This window comes from Meles meles, chromosome 8 (assembly GCF_922984935.1).
Source record: "Meles meles chromosome 8, mMelMel3.1 paternal haplotype, whole genome shotgun sequence".
NCBI lineage: Eukaryota > Metazoa > Chordata > Mammalia > Carnivora > Mustelidae > Meles > Meles meles.
This window is the reverse complement of record NC_060073.1, coordinates 43,573,864-43,594,636: the sequence shown is the minus strand read 5'-3', so window position 1 is coordinate 43,594,636 and position 20,773 is coordinate 43,573,864. Positions and strand designations below refer to the sequence as shown.

The 20,773-nt window shown below is 47.1% G+C and overlaps 2 protein-coding genes across 3 annotated transcripts in view; one reads left to right on the top strand and one right to left on the bottom strand.

The window, feature by feature from the left end:
- The window catches only part of ZDHHC13 (zinc finger DHHC-type palmitoyltransferase 13), a 50,345-nt gene extending 47,574 nt beyond the window's left edge, over positions 1–2,771 (top strand). For both annotated transcript variants that reach the window (XM_046017695.1, XM_046017696.1), the window contains exon 17: positions 1,531–2,771. In XM_046017695.1, coding sequence (XP_045873651.1) covers positions 1,531–1,669 — 139 coding nt within the window. In that variant the 3' untranslated portion in view covers positions 1,670–2,771. The remainder of the gene's footprint in view (positions 1–1,530) is intronic.
- Positions 2,772–9,419: 6,648 nt separating this feature from the next.
- Positions 9,420–19,482, bottom strand: CSRP3 (cysteine and glycine rich protein 3). The gene is made up of 5 exons (XM_046017242.1): positions 19,359–19,482; positions 14,332–14,500; positions 12,495–12,627; positions 11,248–11,341; positions 9,420–9,646 (listed from the first exon to the last, which is right to left on the bottom strand). The coding sequence occupies exons 1-5, from the start codon at positions 19,468–19,470 to the stop codon at positions 9,570–9,572; spliced, it is 585 nt and encodes a 194-aa protein (XP_045873198.1). The 5' UTR covers positions 19,471–19,482; the 3' UTR covers positions 9,420–9,569.
- Positions 19,483–20,773: the final 1,291 nt, after the last annotated feature.

Below are 20,773 nucleotides of genomic sequence, written 5' to 3'. Positions count from 1 at the left end.
AGTCATCCTTGCGCACAAATATGCTCTAATGTATATCGGGGGTTAGGTTTTTTTTTTAAAAACATTTTATTTATCCACTTGAGAGAGACAGTGAGAGAGAGCCTGATGGGGGGAAGGTCAGAGGGAGAAGCAGACTCCCTGTGGAGCAGGGATCCCGACGCGGGACTTGATCCCAGGACTCCGAGATCATGACCTGAGCCGAAGGCAGTTTTTCAACCAACTGAGCCACCCAGGCGCCAGGGGGTTGGGTTTCGATAAGGTTTTTGAAGGACCAGACAGTGTCCAATAGCAACGATTAATTGGGAAGGAGCTCCTTCCCTTTGGCTGGAACTGCCACCTTCCAGCAGTTTGCCAAAATGACCAGCACCAAGGGAAAGAAGAGAAACACCCACTGTATGTTCTCTAGACCTTTAGAAAACACAGAGGTGTTCCTTTGGCCACATACATGCGAATCTACAAAAAAGTGTTACTGTAGACATCAAGGCAGTGGGCACCGTTCAGAAAGCGATGCCCAACAAATGTGACGGCGGCAGAACTGCAGGAGTCTTACTACGGCATCCCCCAGCTGTTAGTGTACACACACAAGGGCCAGATTCTTGCCAAGAGAACTAACGTATGTACTGAGCTCATGAGGCACTCAAAGAGCTGAGATAGCTTCCTGAAGCATGTGGAGGAAACTGATCAGAAGAAGGAAGCCAAGGAGAAAGGTACTTGGGTTCAGCTGAAGGGCTAGCCTGCTCCACCCAGTGCTGCACTTTCTGAGAACCGATGGAAAGGAGCCTGAGCTGCTGGAACCCATTCCCTCTGAATTCTTGGTATGATAGGTCTAAGAAAAGACGAAAGACCTCTGGACTATTTAAAAAAAAAAAAAAAAAAAAGAATAATTGCGAGGAATCGAGACAGGGCTCTATTTTACTTAAAAAGTTTAGGAAAAAACCCAGTTTGTTGACTATATTCTTTTTTCTTTTTTTTTTTTTTTTAGATTTTATTTACTTATTTGACAGACAGAGATCACAAGTAGGAAGAGAAGCAGGCAGAGAGAGAGAGGAGGAAGCAGGCTCCCTGTGAGCAGAGAGCCTGATGCGGGGCTCGACCCCAGGACCCTGGGATCTTGACCTGAGCCGAAGGCAGAGGCTTAACCCACTGAGCTACCCAGGTGCCCCTTGTTGACTATATTCTTTTGTCCTATCTGACCTTTGAGATCATCAAAATGTGAATCAGGGCAATGGGAATGGAAAGCAGGACACTTACTGATGGCCCCACCATTCCAGTGAGTGGGGGACTCAGAAGGAAATCAAGTTGCTGGGCAGAAGCCAGGGAATCTCAGAATCAGGACTGAGGTCCGGAAATGGACCTGGGCTTCAGTTTTAATGTCCTCTAAGCCAGGGAACTGTCTGATTCACCTGTGGATTCCTGCTTCAGGTTCTTCAAAGCACCTTGTCTGTTATAAATTCTCAGTGAATGTTTCTGGTCTAAATGAAAGTTCAAACAGGAAATGTAGTAAGATGTATTCTCTTCCTTCCTTGGCAGCCTTGGGTTCACGCAGAACCTCGCAGATTTCTTTCAGTGTGGCTGCTTCGGCTTGGTGAAGCCCTGTGCCGTGGATTGGACGTCACAATACACCATGGTCTTCCACCCAGCGAAGGAGAAGGTCCTTCGCTCCGTTTAAGAAAAGCCACCCCGGACTCTCAGTCTGACCTACTTGTGTTTATGTTGATGCCCTGTGGTCTGCAAGTGAAATGGACATTCAGAGTTCACCTAAGTCCTAAGGAAAATGCAGGTGGTTTTTTTAAAGCTGTTTGGTAAAAACAGAAGTTCTCAGTAAAGGCATTACACTTTTAGATTTAGCAAGATGGACTGTTCCTGAACAATCTTGGCAGACATCTAAAAAAACTTATATTTTTCACAAGAAAACACAAGTTACATTTTTTTTGGAGATAATATTCACTAATTATGGATAAAATGTGGTATTTTCAAATACTTTATTGGTTGTTTCAAAATAGTACTATTCTTTAAACTTGTAATTTTTGATAAATTATTTGTTTTATCTATAAATATGTAAAAATATTTAAATAGATGTACCTGTTATGCTTTCACACTTAATAAAATTTTTTTTTGTAGTTGAGATTTCATTTCTGACACTTAACACTTTTAGAATCTTAAAATGAGAAAAGGTGTATATAGGACATAAAAAAACTGATTCACAGTTCCAGGAATGAGTTGAACTCACTGTTAACACCAGTAAGCAAGATCTAATTTAGTTTTCCATCTTATTTAGAAAATTGAACAGAGGAAGTCTTAAAGATTAATTACTGCTTTTACTTAGTATCCTCAAAATATTGGACTGATGTGATTGTAATTGCTGATTTCCCTTATTCTGGAGGAGAAATGAATTCAACTTTAACTCTTGGCTTGTATATAAATGCCCCTGGGCATGGCCCCTTCCTGCTGAAAACCATTCCTTAAGGTTCTGTTGCTCTTGGGATAAAGGCTCTCATCATGACCTCCAAGGCCTTGAATAATACAACCTTATTTGGTTTACCAGTCTTAACTCTGGACCACGCTTTATACTCTAACCACATTTCAGTTTTTCAAGGATCTGTTCTTTCCTCTATAGAGCCTTTGCAAATAAGGAAACTAAAGCCTAAAGAAGTTCCTGTGTTCTCCAGGGTCACTTAGATACTAAATGGGGTCACCACTCTAGAGCACCAGTCACCTCAAATACTGTCTGACACATTGTATGTGTTCAATAAACAATTAAATTCATTGAATGAATGAATGGTTTTTAAGCAGGATATGGTGTGATCGTAATTGTTTGAAGGCTGATTCTCAGCTGGGGGAACAGAAGGACTTTCTCAAGCTATACCCTTTCCCTTTCTCTCTCTCTCCAAACTCTACCAAGTATTCTCAAATTGTGGTCCAAACACCGTTTAATCAGAATTACAGGGATGGGGCAGAGGCTCACTTGTTTAAAATTTAAATACCCTGCCTCACACCTTCCAAAATACTATATTCCAGCCTTTATAATTGATATATAATAAGGAAAACACATTTCATTAATTTAAATTATTCCATAGATATATATATTGCGTCCCATGATAGGTCTTTCTGACCATAAAACATGTAATTGGGCATACTAATCACAGAGCTTGCAGTCTCGAGGGAAAGCTAAGATAAACGAGCCTATAGTATAATGTAGAAAATATGAAAAGCCATAAGAGGGGTACAAATAAAATATTGTTAGAGTTTAGAGGTTGGAGAGAGCCTCAGTAGATGTGGTCAAGTGTTTATGGACGATAAGGCATTAGAAAGGGTCTTTCAGTGATATTTAGTTGGGAAATACAGAGTTGGAAGTGAAAGGCCTTCTCACGTAGTGAAGACAATGGGAGAGTTTAAAGTATGGTTAGAACCATGACAGGCTGGGTCTCCAGGATGTTTAAAGTGGGGAGCTTGGTCAGTAAATTGGACTCGTTGATTCGGATTAGATCTCCAGGGGCCCTGAATGTTAAGCTAACGAGCTGTATTTGAGCAATAAGGAGTTATTTCTTTACTCACTTGTCAAAAGTCTTTTTACATTGTCTTGTCTGGTCTCACCAACCCCTGCCAAGTAATTACTCTCAAATTGGGGTCCATAGACCATTTATATCAGAATAACAGGCCTGCAATAGTGATGTGGGTGGTGTCTGGGGATCGCTTGTTTAAAATTCAAATTCCTGGACCGCCTGGGTGGCTCAGTGGGTTAAGCGTCTGCCTTTGGCTCAGGTCATGATTTCAGGACCCTGGGATAGAGTCCCACAACCAGGTCCTTGCTCAGCCATCCCTTTGCCTGCCATTCCCCCTGCTTGTATGCTCCCTCTCGTGCTCTCTCTCTCTCTGGCAAATAAATAAAATCCTTAAAAATATAAAATTCAGATTCCTCAAATGAGTCTTGGAATCTGTTTTTATCAGGTTCCCCAGATGATTTTTTTTTTAAGATTTTATTTATTTATTTATTTATTTATTTATTTATTTATTTATTTGACAGAGATCACAAGTAGGCAGAGAGGCAGGCAGAGAGAGAGGAGGAAGCAGGCTCTCTGCTGAGCAGAGAGCCCGATGTGGGGCTCGATCCCAGCACCCTGAGATTATGACCTGAGCCGAAGGCAGAGGCTTTAACCCACTGAGGCACCCAGGAGCCCCCCCAAGTGATTTTTTTGTAACATATAATGTATTTGTTTCGGGGTACAGGTCCGTGATTCATTTATATTTTTATTCACAGCAATTCACAGCACTCACCATAGCACATACCCTCCTTAATGTCCATCCCCCAACCACCCCATCCCTCCCACCCCCCTCCACTCCAGCAGTCCTGGGTTTGGTGTTTCCTGAGATTAAGAGTGTCTTACGGTTTATCTCCCCAAGTGATTCTTATATTTACATGATACAGTTTGAGAATCATTGATGTAGCGACTCTTGTCCCCACCATTCCACTGTGGTGGTTTCCTCAGGTTCATGTTGGTGGGAAAGTTTGAAAAAAAAAAAAAAAAAGTTTGAGAGTTGATGTTTTATAACTAGACACCCTGGGTTTGAGTCCTGGAACTGCCAGTTATATGTGCATTTTACCTCTAAACAAATGACTTACTCTTTAATGCTCCAGTTTCCTCATTTGTATGATGTGGTATAGTAGATACCTCCAAATGTTGTGATGAGGATTAAATGTGTAATAACATAGAAAGTGCTTAGAATTCCACTTGGCCCATAAAAATGCTCAAGAAATGCTATTCATTCAGAAATCTTTGGAAAATTGACTAGAGGTAAGGAAATGTGCCATCTTCACTCTTCCATACCCTGTGTCTGGGCACTAGGAGTCTCAAAACTATGGTTTTCCTTGTCAGCTGAGTTTCCACGAAGTTCTGCCAGTAGAGGAGAAGGAGGGGAGAAGAGACTTAACTCCATACTTCTTGCCAGCGGTTCCTGTCAGTGTTGTTGTGAAGTGGCCTCTCACCCTGATGGTGACAGTTGGAATCAGGGTCTAGCTTTTCTCCCACATTACCAAGCCATCTCCATCGTCCTCCCTTCGAAGCCCCAGCAAGAGCAGACAGGTCTCTCTGCTGGGAGGTCTGACTCCCAGCCTGGGGATACCTGTCCCGGAGGCTTCTGAATTAGGGTGCTCCCATCTCTTCCCAGCCCCAGGCATCGTGGCTGCTTCCTGCAGGTCCCATCTCTGTGCTAAATCAGTGTGCTCCTCTTTACTTTTTGAGAAGTATTAGCACCTGCTTAGTCAATTCCCTCTGTTATTTTCTCTCTGTTAAAAAACAGTAGCAAAACAAAACCAGAAAGCCTAGTGTAGTTTCTGTTTTTCTGACTGGAACCTGACAGAGAATGTTAGAGATAAGCTTTTAACAATGTCCTAGGCAAGAAGTAATCAAGGCCCGGATTGTTGATTGAATGTGGAGGGAGAAAAGAGAGAGTCAATGATGACTTTGGACCCAGTGAATGAGAGGGTGGCAGTGCTCTTCTGAGGAGTAGAGAAAACTGTGGAGAGACCAGGTGATGAGTTTGATGGTTGGGGACTACTAAGTTTGAGGCATCACAGGCTGTGCGGTAGAGAAGTCTGGAAGGCAACTGTAAAGAGATCACGGCATGCATGGGAGTCATGAACATAGACAGATGAGGTTGTCACAGGAAAAAGGTAGAAAAACAAGATCCAAATGAAACAGGGAGTTGCCCACCTGAAACAGGAAAATCAATCCTAGAAAGAGACCGAAGAAGACAACCCACGCAAACAAACAAAATGTGAGGGAGGAGGGAGCAGGAACACAGTCTTACAGAACGTGGATTTAGGGAGCTGGAGATGAGGAGGGACCAGGGAGGGGGTTGGAGGGGAGGATAGCATAGCATTCAAGACAAGTTCAAAGAGGAAGGAGTCACTTGGCAGGAGCTGAGGAGAGGACAACTAAAGAGATACAGGCTCTGTGGCTAGGAGGTTATCAGTGGGCTCGGGAGAGCCGTGGGGGCTGCGAGTGGGGTGGGCAGCAGGAGGGCACCTGGATGCCTGATGCTCAGGCAGTAAGATGGAATGGAGTCTTTTTTTTTTGAGAGGAGCCGGGAGAAGGCAGTAGCTTGGGGGCGAAGTGGCCAGGTTTGGGCTTGTTTGGTTTGTCAGGGCCAGGGGAGTGAGACTTAACAGTGTGAGGCCAAAATCTCATTCCTTTCCCTAAATGTCTGTGTAGTCACATCAGAGACTGCATTTAATCCCTTGTTAGGCACACTCCGGAGGATGCTCCCTGTGACTTAGCAGATGGGCTGGACACTGGGTAGTGAGAAGTGGGACATCTTGCATGTGGCCTGTTCGGTAGTGCAGCTGCGGGGAGTTCACGCTGTCGTAACCACCCCTCACATCTCACTGGCTTAACACAATGTGAGGCTTATTTCCCCCTCTTGTTACTGCCCGGTTAGCTGTTTGCAGACACTCTTGCCTGCGGGAACCCACGCTCCCTCCCGGCTAGTTTTTCCACCATTTCCAGAGCCTCGGTGCCCGCTGGCCCTTCTGCATCCACAGATGTGGAAAGAGAACAGAGACTGTCCTAGAGGTCTTGGGGCCCCGGCCTCCATTGGCCGGTCTCAGTCCCACATCCCAGCCGATGATAGGCAAGCCTGGAAAAAGTAGGACATTGCCCAAGAAGTTGAGCTGAAACACAAAGACGGCTAACACACAATAAGCTGCTTTCTTTGTTTTGCTTTGGTTTTTGTTTTTGTTTTTTCTGTTTCCAAACTCCTTCGCCCCACATATAATAATCTCTTCTTTCACATTCTAGCAGAATTTGCTTGTAGTCCAGCCTACAGGCTCTCCCAGTCCCCTCGCTCAACAAATGTTTACAAAGTGCCTACTGTTCCTAGAGCACTATGAATACATACACGTCACATTCTAACAAAGCAGCAGAAGAGAGTTCAGAATCACAGTATGCAGAGAGCAGTCCTGTGTCATTTACATGCTGGCTGTGGAAACACGGAGCTGGCTTAATTCTGCTCGGGAAGTTCAGGAAAGGTTTTGCAGAGGAGATGGCATTTGACCCTTGACTTGATTATAGGAGCTTGCCAGGCTGAGAAGTTGGGCGAGGTGGTAAAGATGGAGGGGCCTCCATCTTCTAGACGTTTCAGGCAAAAAGAGCAGCATTAGCAGAAGCATGATGGCGGGAGGATACTTGGCCTATTTGGAAAGCGTCAAGTCTTTGGCTGTAGCTGGAGCTTGTCTGGAAGGTCTAAAGCTAAAGTTGAAGGGTAAGTCCAAAGTCCTTTATGGACTTTGTAAAAGTCCTCATATGACATATGGCATATGGGCCAAATTCTGTCCCTCTGCTTGGCCCCACATCTATATGTTGAAGTCCAAACTCCCAGAACCTCAGAATGTGATTGTTTTTGAAGATAGGATCTTAACAGAGGTAATTAAGTTAAAATGAGGCCTTTCAAGGTCCCTGATGCAATAAGACTGGTGTCCTTACAAGAAGAGGAAATTAGGACACAGACATGCACGGAGGGAAGGCCATGTGACGACACAGGGAGAAGGTGGCCACAGACGAGGGGAGAGGTCCTCAGAAGAAACCAACTCTGCTGACTCCTTAATCTCCGACATGTAGCCGCTGGAAGTGCGCAATGTAATTTCTGCTGTTTGAGTCGCCCAGTCCATGGTCCTTCGTAATGGAAGCCCTAGCTGACTGCTACGTATTCCAAAGGGTAGGAATGGAAGGGATGCATTCTAGAGACATTTTGGATTCAGAATCAAGGAGGCTTGGGGAGTGAGGCAAGGGAGGGTGAGGGAGAGGGCAAAGCTAAAGATAACTTGAGTTTTGGGCTCAGTCTCGCTGGTGGATGGATGGTGGGGCTGGGAACTGTGAGACGTGGTGGCAGAGGAGAGCACTGCACAATCCAGTGATCATTTCGTGTGTGTATCCTACCCCTCTGCAAGCCTGGACGTCTCTAGGGTAGGGAACTTCTAGTGAAGGCCAAGGGACTATATTGCATTGAAAATCCATGCAGGTTCAAGGGGATTTGATTGACTTATTTATCACTGGTGTTATTAATTGTTTGAATGACATTGAAAGGATCTCAGACAACTCTGGCCAAAAGCTTACAAGTTAAAAATCATCGCCATGGGGCACCTGAATGGCTCAGTGGGTTAAACCTCTGCCTTCTGCTCAGGTCATGATCTCAGGGTCCTGGGATCGAGCCCCGCATCGGGCTCTCTGCTCAGTGGGGAGTCTGCTTCCTCTCTCTCTCTTTCTGCCTGCCTCTCCATCTACTTGAGATCTCTGTCTGTCAAATAAATAAATAATATCTTAAAAAAAAAAATAATCGCCGTACCCTGCCTTCCCCAGAGAATGTAAAATGTACGGTATTTCCATCCTCGGCTCATTTTGGTGGAACTCCATGGCCGAATTACCCCAGCATGGAGTCTCTGGACAAATAAAGCGTACTTCTACATTATCTCTTTGAAGGTGGACTGGGGCACAAACCCCCGCAATTCTATCCATGCCAATCCAATAGAGAACATGATAAAATGTAATTGCATTTTGAGCATCAAAAAACTAGTAGGTAAGTAACAAAGTCAGTGAGGGGCTTTGTCTATATGACAACATGTGTCATCAGCCCTGAAGTAAGTGTTCCTTTTAAAAGAAAGCCTTCTTGAGCCTTGGAGCAGAGACGAACCCATGGTTTCGTCTAGACACTCACTTGCTTTCATTTCCTCCCAGAAATCAGAATTCTCCCGGGGGCGGGTGAGATGCAGTGGTTGTTAAAAGCAGAGCCCCAAGAAAATACGCACGCCTGGGCTGCTGAGAACTTGCTGAGGAGGCAGAGACATTAATTGGCTGCATTTCGTGGGTGAGGCCGGCAATTTGACGTAGGAGAGGTTTTCAGAAAATTGCTAAACCCTAGGGAATTGTCCCAGAATAAAAGAAAATCATCCTCCCGTTGTTTATAACACAGAAGCAAACTCCACATTTTGTTGCCATTTCCGGGTTTTCATGAAATGTGTGAAGATTGCGAAGCCCATTGTAGGACAAAAGGACTGACGCTTCAGCAGTTTTTTGGTTTTGATATTCCTTCCAGAATTTGCTCTCATGTTGTCTGCTTCCTCTGGAACCCCATTTCTTTCTCTGCCAGCAGCGAGAAAGCAGCTCCGCGGGCAGATTCTGGAAGCCCGCTCTCCTTTGCCTCTTGTTCCTCCTGCTCACGCCGTCCCCAGGTGACACCAAGATTCACGACATCCTTACAGTGAGTTTTTTGAAAGCCCTCTCTTTTTTCCTGGAAATCTCCTTCTATTCTAGAGAAAAGATCCAGAGATACAAGGTGCCACCAAAGCATTTATTGCCTCTTCCACCCCAGGTGTCAGAAATAACAATAACTCATTTGTTACAGGTTAAACTGTTAATACTTTTCTTCCAAAAGTGTTTTCTAAATTTGGGTAAAGACTATGATCACTTCTGAAGAGAAATACTGCCCGGCACCCAAAAGGGGGCGATGGGACCAGGCTTCCCGTCTGGCAGGAGGACTCGGCAAGTGTGCGAGGCTGGTGGAAATACGCACGATTTTCACTCTTTCTTCTCCACTTGTTGTGTGAGGCCTCCAAACCCAATACCTGTAGGGCCAAAATTTTTGGCATAGCAAACTGTGAACGAGAGGGGGGGCGGGTAAAAGGGAGAGAGAAAGGGTTGGTTAGACCATCATCACGCTTCCTGGGGTCTGACACAGCCCTTCGAGCTCTGAGAGGCATCCTTGTGATACACGGATTCCCAAGTTAACTTGGGAGTACATTGAACTACACAGACTTTCGATCTGCTGATAAAGACCGTTGATACTTCTGGGCGCTTAGGACTCAGTGTTCACAGGCATTTTCTCATTTGAGTGAACATAAAAGGCCCCTGCTTGCCTGCCCAGCCTGGTCCCCTCCTGCCTCTGCCTCCTTCCCGACACCCCAGGTGCACGGAACGACCCACGGTCCCTGGAATGAACCGTGGTGCCCTGGCTTGGGTGCCGGTGCACACACTGCTCCCCGCTCCTGGAATGTGCCCCACCGAAGTGTGCATTCACCCTCCAAGACCAGAGGAGGCTTGTCTTCCGAGAAGCTTTCCCTAACGCCCCAAGCTGCTCACTGGCCTCTGTGTGCTGCCGCATTGTGTGGTACTGGGGCTTTGTTCCCTTGGCAGCACGGTTGTCTACGTGTCACTCTGTCAGCTGACTGCAGCAACATTTTAGGGGTTTTGGCCTGCGAATGCTAAGGGCCCTCTGTGTCCTCCACTGTCGGGAGAAGGCACCCACCTCCTGTGGGATAATGCGTTCCTTCCCATTCCATCTCCCCTGGGGCAAAGCTTTGGTGTCCTGCAGTCTTGATTAGGAATGGCCTCCCTCTGCCCCTCCTGTCGTTCCTCTCACTCCATTCCAACACTCGCACTTGGAGACCGAGGGACACCATCATTCTGTGCAAGGGTGGGAGGGCCCCACTGAGAAACTGTGGCTCTGGGGCTGAGGGAACAGCACCTTGCCCCTAATGCGTTCCTCCCTTTTCTTAGCATCAGTAGAGAGCTAACCTCTCTTCCTCTCCGCAAGACAAAGGGACCTTTGGAGGCATCGGGGGTAGAGCAGGGAGGACAGGAAGGAAAACTTGTTCCTCAGTTCTGTCTCTGCAATCACTAAGTGATACGCAACATTAGAAACAGAAACATCAGGAAGGAAGGAGAGAGAGAGCAAGAGTGGGAGGGAGGGAGGGAGAGAAGGAGGGATATTGTGTGTCTTGATAAACTAAAGAGAGGTCAGACTCTCTAAACTAATGAACTGTTATTTAGTCTAATGAACTAAAGAGAGTTCATTCTCCCCCAGTCACCCGTAACCACGGCTCAGGTAGATAGAGGGCGTTTGGGTTTTCAGAAGGGAATGTGATGCTGTTTATCGAGGCCTGTGGCCTCTTCCAGGACCAGAGTCAGGACCTTGTTTCTCCATGTTCCCCTCTCCCCCCAGGCTGTTTGAACCACTGAGCATCTGAAAGCATCTGGTCTCCCCACCACATGCTCCAGTGGAGAGGGCCAGAGCTGGGTACGGGGGTGTGGAATTCTTTCCCTCTGGTGATTTTGCTCCCTATCCTGAGAGCCCAAACTCTGCCCAGGCTGAGCAGCCATGCCTCCTGGCAAACGCAGGCCTCTTGGCTAGACACAACTTATCCTCTGAGGATCCTCCTTGGGAAAACATCTCAAGAGAGTCCCCGGAACCACTCACCTTTGCAGTAAAGTTCCCCATCTTTGTCAGTGACGTTCGTGGACTCTAGACTCTTCCCACAGATGGCGCAGCGAAAACAGGTCTTGTGCCAAGGCTGAGGGGTGCAGGAGAGTGGGAGAGCTACGTTAGTGTGGGGGGCAGCGCATTCTGTTTCCGTGTGAGAGCTCACCAGCAGCTTATAAAGGAGTGCCACTGTCTTAACCTCTCACACGTCTCATTGACCCCAGAATAATTTTTCCAAGGGGTTCAGAGAAAATGGATTCGGCCAGCAATTCCTAGAACTCCTACAAATAAATGTATCAAAGTGATTACCGTATGTATTCCTTCAGAACACACTAAATAGAAAAGGGCTTCCTCCTTCTAGAAGATCAAGGTATAAGGTAGAAAGAAAGGAACTTGGACTTGGGGGCACTGAATACATTCATTTACACTGAATATAAAGTTAAAGAAGAAAAGAAGTGAAGAAAGAAGGCAATTAACCAGGAATTCAGCTTTGCTTGAACTCTGTGTGTTTCTCATGAAAGAGAGTCACAGGGCTTGGATCTTCACAAGATGGCTTCCTTCCGCACGCCTGCCTGTCCCCTAGGCACAGCCTTGGGTTCTCATACATCTTCAAGGAGCCAGTCTTAGGGTGGAGACTGCCCTCATATTTGAGATCAGACACTCTCCAGGGCCCTTGTTTCCACCCATCCCTCTCCACTTCAGTATAAATGGGTTTTTGTTTTCCTCCATCAGGCCCAAACCCTTCGGCGAATACCCTGAAACCAGAGCTTGTAGGGCAAGTGTGCGGTAAAGTCTCAGGCATTGGGTGACTCCCCTAATTGCTAAGACCCTTGTGAACAAAGATGCTTCTCACTGCCATGAGGGGTCTGCTCTATCCATCTGTGGTGATTGAGTTACACAGTGATGACGGGCTCACAGGGCTGACACCTTTCTGGCAGGATTTTGGACACGGAAGGACAAGAGGCTCAAGCACCTTTGTATCTCCAAGCTGCTAGCTGGGTGCCTTCTGCCTAGTGGACTGAAACTTGTTGCATCGAATTGCACCAGTTCTCGTTTCCAAGGGCTCGGCCGAGTGGCGGCCACAGCCCAGGAAACTGGGTGAGGATGGGTGGCTCCTAACATGGCTCCCGGGAGCAAAGGAGGATAAAGGGCCTGGCTCCCACCTGCGCGCAGTTCCTACTCTCCTCTCTCATTCCTCCTGTGCAGATGAGCAAGTCCCATTTGGTGCACATGGTAGTCCTTACCTTGCCACCTCCCATCACCTTCTCAGCAGCATAGACTGACTTTCCGCATCGGGGGCACTTCTCTGACTCTCCAAACTTCGCGGTGAACTTGGAAGGGTTGCTGGTGGTGGCCGAGCGTGCAGGCTTTGGGGACCTGGTGGGAACAGAAAGGTGAATGAAACCTATAGACCTTGTTGGCAAAGGGGACTTAGCTGTGTGACCTTGTGCAAGTTACTTAACTTCTCGGTGCTTCAGACTCCCTCTCTGGAAAAGGAGACTAATCATGGTGCTTTCCTCGCAGGGTTTGTTGGGAGGGGTTAATGAGGGGGCATGAGGAAAGCACCTAGAAGTCTGAGTATCTCCTGGGAGGTAGTAAGGGCTAACAAACCTCTCTGTCCTTGGCTTAAATCTTTCCTTTCTGTTGTAAAGCCTTTAGCAGGGGTTCCACGTGCATTAGCTTGCATTGTTTTTGTGTTAGTATTGCTGCTAGTGTTTAGATTTTTCTGTACCATCTCAAAGCCTACTGGTCTGCTTCATGGAGTGAGCTGTGAAGATACTACAGAGCAAGATGGGATCTTGACAGTTGATCGTAAGCAAACCACAGCCCAATACACTGATACATCCTTGTCACAGTTCAGGTTGTTGTCCTCCTTCAAAAGGTGACATGTCCCCATGTGAGCAATATCTAAGAAGCACAGAAAACCCCCACCTCGTTTCCATCTCTGTTGGTGTTTCCTTGTATATTTACCACTTGCTTCTCATCATAACCTCTAAGACAGGCAGGGCTGGTTGGGGGAGAGCAAGGGTTCCAGGGGTACCAGCCCAAGGTCAGGCAGCTCATGACTGGTGGAGCTGGGACCAAACCCAGGTCTGTGGACTCTTGTCCTTCTTGGTGCAGCATCACAAGGAAGCCCTAACAGAGAACAGTGGGCTTCAAGCAGCGTGTGGCCAAGAACGCGGTTGGTACCTGTCTTCACTAAACAGTGTTCAGTTGGGAATGAGTGATGAGAAAAATTCAAATGACTGGTCATACATCCCTGCACTATTTTCCCAGGCTCTCTCATGGCCTAACTTCTTTGGAAGGGGCCAGATGTCAGTTTAGATGGTCTAACTTTGCTCTCTGGGGGAGGGCCTCCATGGGCCACTGTCTCAGGTGGGCCTTTCTGTCTAGTCCCACTGTGGAGCTGAGCCTGGACACCAGCTGGCCAGGCAGCACTGTGGGTGAGTGGCTGTCGGTCTGTACTCAGTTCTGGGCTGGAAGGCAGCGTGATCATCAAGATCGTAGACCAGCCTGGTAGATGGAGCTTGTACAGGGTGATAGCCCGGCTTCCCTTGATCACGCCGGGGGAACGTCAATACTGCGTGGTCAGTGGGCAGCTAGGGAGGCCCTGCAGTCCCACCCTCCCTGTGATGTGGACGTTAATCATCTTCAGCCCGAGGGAAGAATTCTTTTAGTGACAAGCACACAGCAAATGGCCACGCTTCCCGGCCATATTTATGTGATGTACACCGAAACACTCAAAAGAGGAAGAAGCGAGGCTCCATGCAGTTTTGGCAAAGGTCAAACAATGGAAAAGCTGTACTTTCTGGGTTTCTCTTGACATGCAAACCAAGAGCCATGGTGTAAAAGTAATTGCCCTTTAGAAAGGCAGATAATTTGAAGAGAGTCTTGGGAGAGATGACGCATTGTTAAAACTTGGTCAGACTGAGTATTCCTATTGTTGGCAAGTCAACAATCGAGTCCATTCTCCTACTTCCAGAAAATGTTGCTATGGGAACAGAATGAACCGTCCCGGTAGCTGGGGCTCTACCGGGCGGGGAGAAGCAGCGGGCGGGGAGAAGCAGGGCAGTAACTCACTGTTGGAACTGGAGGCCCAGATGTTCGCCTGTGTCCGTGCTGAGGCAGCCAGCGCCTTGTCCGTACCCGATCCCCTTGGGACCGTACCTGCGCCCGTAGCAGACCTTACAGTAGATCTCGGACTCGTGAGCTGCAACCGTGGTGCTGTCGAGAGCCTTCCTGCAGGCCACTGCCGGGAAAGGGAGGGTCAGGGGGCTGGGCCACGGTTCCTCCCCACCTTCCCCCAAGCCCTGATGCCATGGTCAGGGCCAAGAGGCCCAGCAAGAGGGGCCCTTTGGCCAAGAGCACAGCTCTGATTCCTGACCCAGAGCATTCTGAGCTGCTGACCCCACGGCACCCCTGATTTCACAGGTGAGGAAACTGAGAAGCAGAGAAGGGACAGAATGTGCTCAGTGGAGCCCAGCTAGAAAGAGGGGGAGGCCAGGATTGGAATGGGCCGTGTGGTCTTGGATCAGCTGAGAACATTGTCCCTGAATCCGAACAAGCTGATTCTCTGAGTGTCTCAGCCCAGATGACACCAGGAAAGTGTGTGTCTGCATGTGTGCCGGGGTGGGTAGGGATAAGGGGCTGAGACTAGGGATGAGTTTATTCTCCCTTAATTATATCAGAATCAGGGTCGAGCATTTTCTCTACTTACCATGGCCTTTGAAGATCACTATGTTATGCAAGGAGACAGCTACCACTGAGGCTACTTTTCATCCAGTTTTGGAAGCAGGAGGTGGTGAAGGGGTAGACCTTCAGCTTATATTGGCTTAGCCCCGGGTCACTATATATTACCCAACATAAAGTATTCCCCATAATAGAAAGGATATAAGACAAGCCTCCATTTTCCAAAAAGAAGATATATAGAGAAGTTTTTTGGTTTCCTTTTTTTTTTTTTTTTTTTGCCAATTTGAAAAAATAAACTCTTTCCATCTAAAACTAATGATATACTATATGTTGGCTAATTGAATTAAAATTAAAAAAGGGGGGCACCTGGGTGGCTCAGTGGGTTAAGCCTCTGCCTTTGGCTCAGGTCATGATCTCAGGGTCCTGGGATGGAGCCCCATATAGGGCTCTCTGATCAGCAGGGAGCCTGCTTCACCCCCCCCCCCGCCTTCCTCTCTGCCTACTTGTGATCTCTGTCAGTCAAATAAATAAATAAAATCTTTAAAAATAAAATAAACTCAAGGATGTCAATGAAAGTGTTAATACCTCCTAATATTTAATAATATCGATCAATAATGGGTTGATTTGGAGAGTTTCCTTTTTCAAACCTCCCACAAATTCAGGAAATGAGTGTATCCAAATTCTTTCTCTGCACCTTCACCGTCAGGGTCTCCCTACCACCGGTGTCTTTTTGAGGCAGCAGACTCAGCTCTCCAGACTCCCCGCTTCTGTCTGCATCTTTCAGGGCCAACCCTGTTTATGCTTGAGCGGGAGGCTGTCACCTGGAATTTGTATCTCAACCAGAACTTCCTATCAGCCCTATCAGCATCACATTTGAACAGCTTTAAAGAACATGTAGAGGGCGCCTGGGTGGCTCAGTCAGTTAAGCGTCTGACTCTTGATTTTGGCTCAGGTCATGATCTCAGGGTTGTGGGATCGAGCCCGGCATCAGGCTTGGTGCTTGCCGTGGAGTCTGCTTGTGATTCCCTCTCTCCCTCTGCTGCTGGCCCCACTGGCGCACTCTCTCCCTCTCAATAAATAAACAAAATCTTTTAAAGAATGTAGGATTTTTGTAAGTTAATAAGTCGCTGCATTGCTTTATAACAGTGATCCTCAAAGGTTGTTTAAGGTCATACTCACTGCTTGTAATAGTGAGGTCGTAGCCCTAAGAATGAATTAACATGTGCATTCATTTACTTACTTCCTTTTTTGTTTTTAAGCCGTTCAAGTGACCTTCAAAGGCTGTCCAGCTTTGAATGAAGTTGTTACAGGGTACTATGCCTTCCCCAAACTGTATCTTATTAAAAACATAGTAATTGAATATGAGAGTGGGGAAGCACAAAGTTGTGGACGAGGGGCTGGTGGCTGTATGGATGGGAAACGAGTCTATGGAAATTCATTGAACAATTATGTCAACGTTGTATGTGTTAAAAATTCCCTGTAAGATAAAAAATCGAGAAACTATCCTACCGCATGAGATATTTCATAAGGCTTTGAAGATAAGGCAAACCCTTCTTATGAGGAATAATTTTTGGAGAAACATGCCTTACATTTGAACATACATATTGCCCATCTCTACCCTTCTTGTTACTGTCAGCTGCAAGTCTCCAGAAAAGCATCTCCAGTATTCATTGGTGTTCTAGACTCTGAGTTCCTTGAGGAAAGGACTTGTACTTTAATATCCTCAGAACATAGAATGGGGCTGGCCCAGAGTTAGTCCGCTGTGAACGTTTGTTGAATGAATGAGTGAGTGAGTGGCATGCATGCATGCCCATGGGAATCATGGTCAGTGACTCGTCCACGATTCTCAGCATGTAAGTAGCAAAGCCGTGACTGGCCTCAGGGCCTCTGACCATCCCTCCAGGACTGTGTATGCCCCATCATGCCTGGGTCCTTCCTATAGCCACGCCCCCTGGGGCCTGACCAGCTTCTGCACCCAGGTGCTGCCGCAGCTGCTCGTGATGGGCGGTCAGTGCAAGATACACACCTATTTCTATCACTAATTACAAACAAGGAGGACTGTAAAATACCCCATGAATGATATGTCTGTTGATTACATGTAAAAATTATAATTTTTGGACATATTGGGTTAAATAAAACGTTTTAAAATTAATGTCACTTCTTTGTACCTTTCTAAAACGATACCTACTAGAAACGTTAAATGTATATGTGTAGCTTGCATGATATTTCTTTCGGATAACACTGGTAAGAAGGATTAAGGTTGTCTAGAAGTTTGGAGAACATTGGCCAGAGGACAAGCTAAGGTAGGCTCTGCTTTTCGGAATCCTATTCATGACAGCTAGAGGCTGGTCTGTAGACAGGCACATCGTGGGGTGGTAAAAGAGAAAAGCATCCTATCTGTCCACTCCCATATGTGCTGCTCGGATCCTCATCCCACCCGTGAGTTCTAAGGACAATATCAACGCGTTAGAAGGGCTTACCAGCAAATGCTCCCATCCCTTCCATCACGGCTCTTTTGAACAGGGCATCTTCCTGCCACTTGAGAAAAACAAGACACCCCTGACCATGGAGAGCTTCCCTACCATGTCCTGTTCTCACTCAGTAAAGTGGATCAGAGGAGAACAGAGGCCTGATCAGGAACCCAGTTTTCATCTTGTGACAACCTGTGTGGTGGGTGCTGTTGTCTCCGTTTTATAGACGGGGAAAGTGAGGCTCACGATGGTGAAATCACTTGCTCAAGGTCACGCACTTCTTACATGGCAGAGCTCAGACTCAAGTCCTAGTCATTTGTACTCTAACTCCAGGGGTCTTTCCATTACTCCTTGAGCCGCCTCTTCTTAAAAAGCACTAGGTGTTTTTGGACAAAAGCCAGAAGGTCATAGAAGGCACTCTTGAGCAATGACTTCTGGGTAGCTGGAATAATAATGTTGAATCTGATGGGTGTGTATGATGACTTAAAAATAATTACTCATCGGGGCACTGGGCGGGGTGGTTCAGTCAGTTAAGCATTGGACTCTTGATTGCCGCTCAGGTCATGATCTCGGGGTTGTGGGATTGAGCCCTGTGTCAGGGTCCGCCATGCTGGGCGTGGAGCCTGCTTAATATTTATGCTTTCCCTCTCCCTCTGCCCTTTCCCACCTCAAAAAAATTACCCATTGCTAGAATCCCAGGCCTTAGTGAATCCTCCAACCCAGACACTCAGAGCTGTGTATCCCCCGTTCTTCAACGAGAACTCGGTTTGCCATGGAAGATGAGATCATGGAAACTCCTGCAGCCGGTAAAACAGTATTTTTTCTGGCAGCTTAAGGACAAAGCGCCTCGAATCCTTGAAGTTCTGTGTGAAACAGTTTGGGGCAATGCGATGCTTTGCGGCCACTGGGCTAAATCATGGAGGTCATGTGGGGAGCCATGTGTGTGTGTGGGGGGGGGGTCTGCCAAATGTCCAGCAAAACTAGCCCTTAAGCCAGACCTACAGGAGCAGGGCAAGGAAGGTAGGTGGCCAAAAAAGACTGTTCTCCTAGAACTAGACTAGCCATTGAAAACTCTAGAATGAAGTCATGTTGAAGGGACTGGGCTGAGGGTCTGAAGGTACAGGTTCTACTCCAGGCTCTGCTGCGGGTGCTTAGAGATGAGAAGTGATTTGTCCAAAGTCATGGATCAGGCTGAGTCAGACTTCCAGATGGACCCCGGGATATTTATTCCCCCCAGTTTTGGCATTTGTGCATCTGTGTCCAGTTGATGATGGTAAAGATTCCCTTCTCGGATGATGGTAAAGATTCACCAGGATACTGGTGCCCAGGCCCCAAACTCTTCCCTTCTGGACTGTTATAGAATCAGCTGCATTGCCCCTCACCTGACACAGGTTCTTTCTTTTGGAAAGACCAGTCACAGCTGACTTCAGGAGCACTGGCCAGTGAGAACAACCTAGAGCCAGATCCATCCCGGCTCCAGATAAGCGATGGCTTCCTCTCTCTGCCAAGTCACACTTTGTAAATATTGTCCCTGAGTCAAGGTTCTCAGCGCGGTGGCAGCAGCAGGCTAACTTGTTCTGACTTTGAGCAGCAGGGAAATGGCCTCCGAGCTGGGCAAGCCGTTGGCAAGAGGGTGCTCAGGAGAACACCATCCGTTTATGTGGGGCCCCAAAGTGATATTTCTATTTTTTAAAAGTAAACTCCAAACCCCATGCCCGATGTGGGGCTCAAACTCATGACCCTGAGATCAAGAGTCAGACACTTAACTGACTGAGCTAACCAGAGGCTCCCAAAGTGATATTTCTATTAAGTTCCCAGGTGCTGCTGCTGCTGTTGGTCCTCGGACCAGAGCCTGAGGACCACTGATACACAGTATCTGTGGCTAAATGTGAACTTTGAAATGCCCTCTGGATGCTATGGGGCTCCCGTGCTGTTCACCCAACTCACTGCAGTGGAAGCAGGTCTTGTGGAAACTCCTTCCATTGCACTGGATTTCTTCTGCGTGGTAGACAGTCTTTTCGCAGGCGCCGCATTTTGCTCCTCCGCCCCAGTTCGGCATCTTGAAGACCTTCTGACCAAGGTCAAGTCTAACAGGATGTAAAGGAAATGTACCCTGAATGTTGGTAACCTCAGGAGTGCACCAGTGCCTGGGAGTACTGTGGTCTGAAGACCAGATCCAGCCCCAGTGCGTTTGGTGGTTCGTGCATGCATCCATGCGTTGAGCAAATACTTACTGTGTGTACATCTCTGAACGAGCTCGGACACTCAGATGGCTCTGAGCCAGTCGCTTTACTACTTTAGGACTCAGTTTCCCCTTCTGTTAAATCTCAGTAGCACCTGCCCCTAGATACCTCTCAAGGTTCTTGGAAGGAATAGATGAGCTAATTTTGCACATATAAAATTATAAACAATTACTGAATATAATTTTTTGTATCTGAAATTTTAAACATTCCAGCGGAAGTGGAGATAATCTATGAAAATGGCATATCTTCTTACCTAGCTCGGTGCTTCTCAGATCGCATCAGATCTTGCTACTCTGCAGATGCTGGTTTGGTAGATGTGGGTGACGCAGGGAATTCTGCATTCCTAACCGTCTCCAGGCAGTGCTGATGCTACTTGTAGGGGACCACCGTTTGGGCAGCAAAGCCTTAGCTAATCTTGCTGATAAAAATCTATGACAGATAAGCTCTCCCATTCAGATTTATTCCTCCTATCCCTTAGACCCAAGCAGTAAGCACTACACTAGCTGAGTGGTCCGAACACCTGCCTTCCGCTCTCAGAGCTCCCGCCGGTGGCCGTGGGCAGTGAGATGAACTGCATGGCTTCTCTTATGTCTGTCTCCCCACCTGTGTTATGAAGAGAGTCATTCTTTCCCTCGTGTGTATATAGCACCAAATGAAGGGACTTGGCAGAGCTCATGGCGCCAGGTGTGATCCCAAGAGCTGGGTGGTAATGCCATGTGTCCTCCCACACCCTTCCAAGACATTCTGCTGCAAGGAGCGGCTGCTAGTCACAGCCCTAGGTCCTCGTTGTCTCCTCCCCATAGCATCTGAGTGAGAGATACCAGACAAGTAGGGGCATCAAAAAACAACTTTCCCTTTCTTTCTGCATCTATGCATAAGTAGGCATCCAGTTGTTAGTTTTCCCAGAGCAGAACTAAAATCAGTCATCCATAGTCAGTGAAATTTCTGAAATCCTGCCAGCTCCAGGGGCCTGAATTTTCTCTGAGATCCTTTGGTTTCTAAGAAGCCTGGTGTGTCATTTTGTCATTGACACCAAGCACTATCAGACCCTTCCAAGTGGCTGCTTCTGACCTTCTCTTTCCCTTCTGGGAAGCCAGTCACCTTCTTATAATAGTTGGC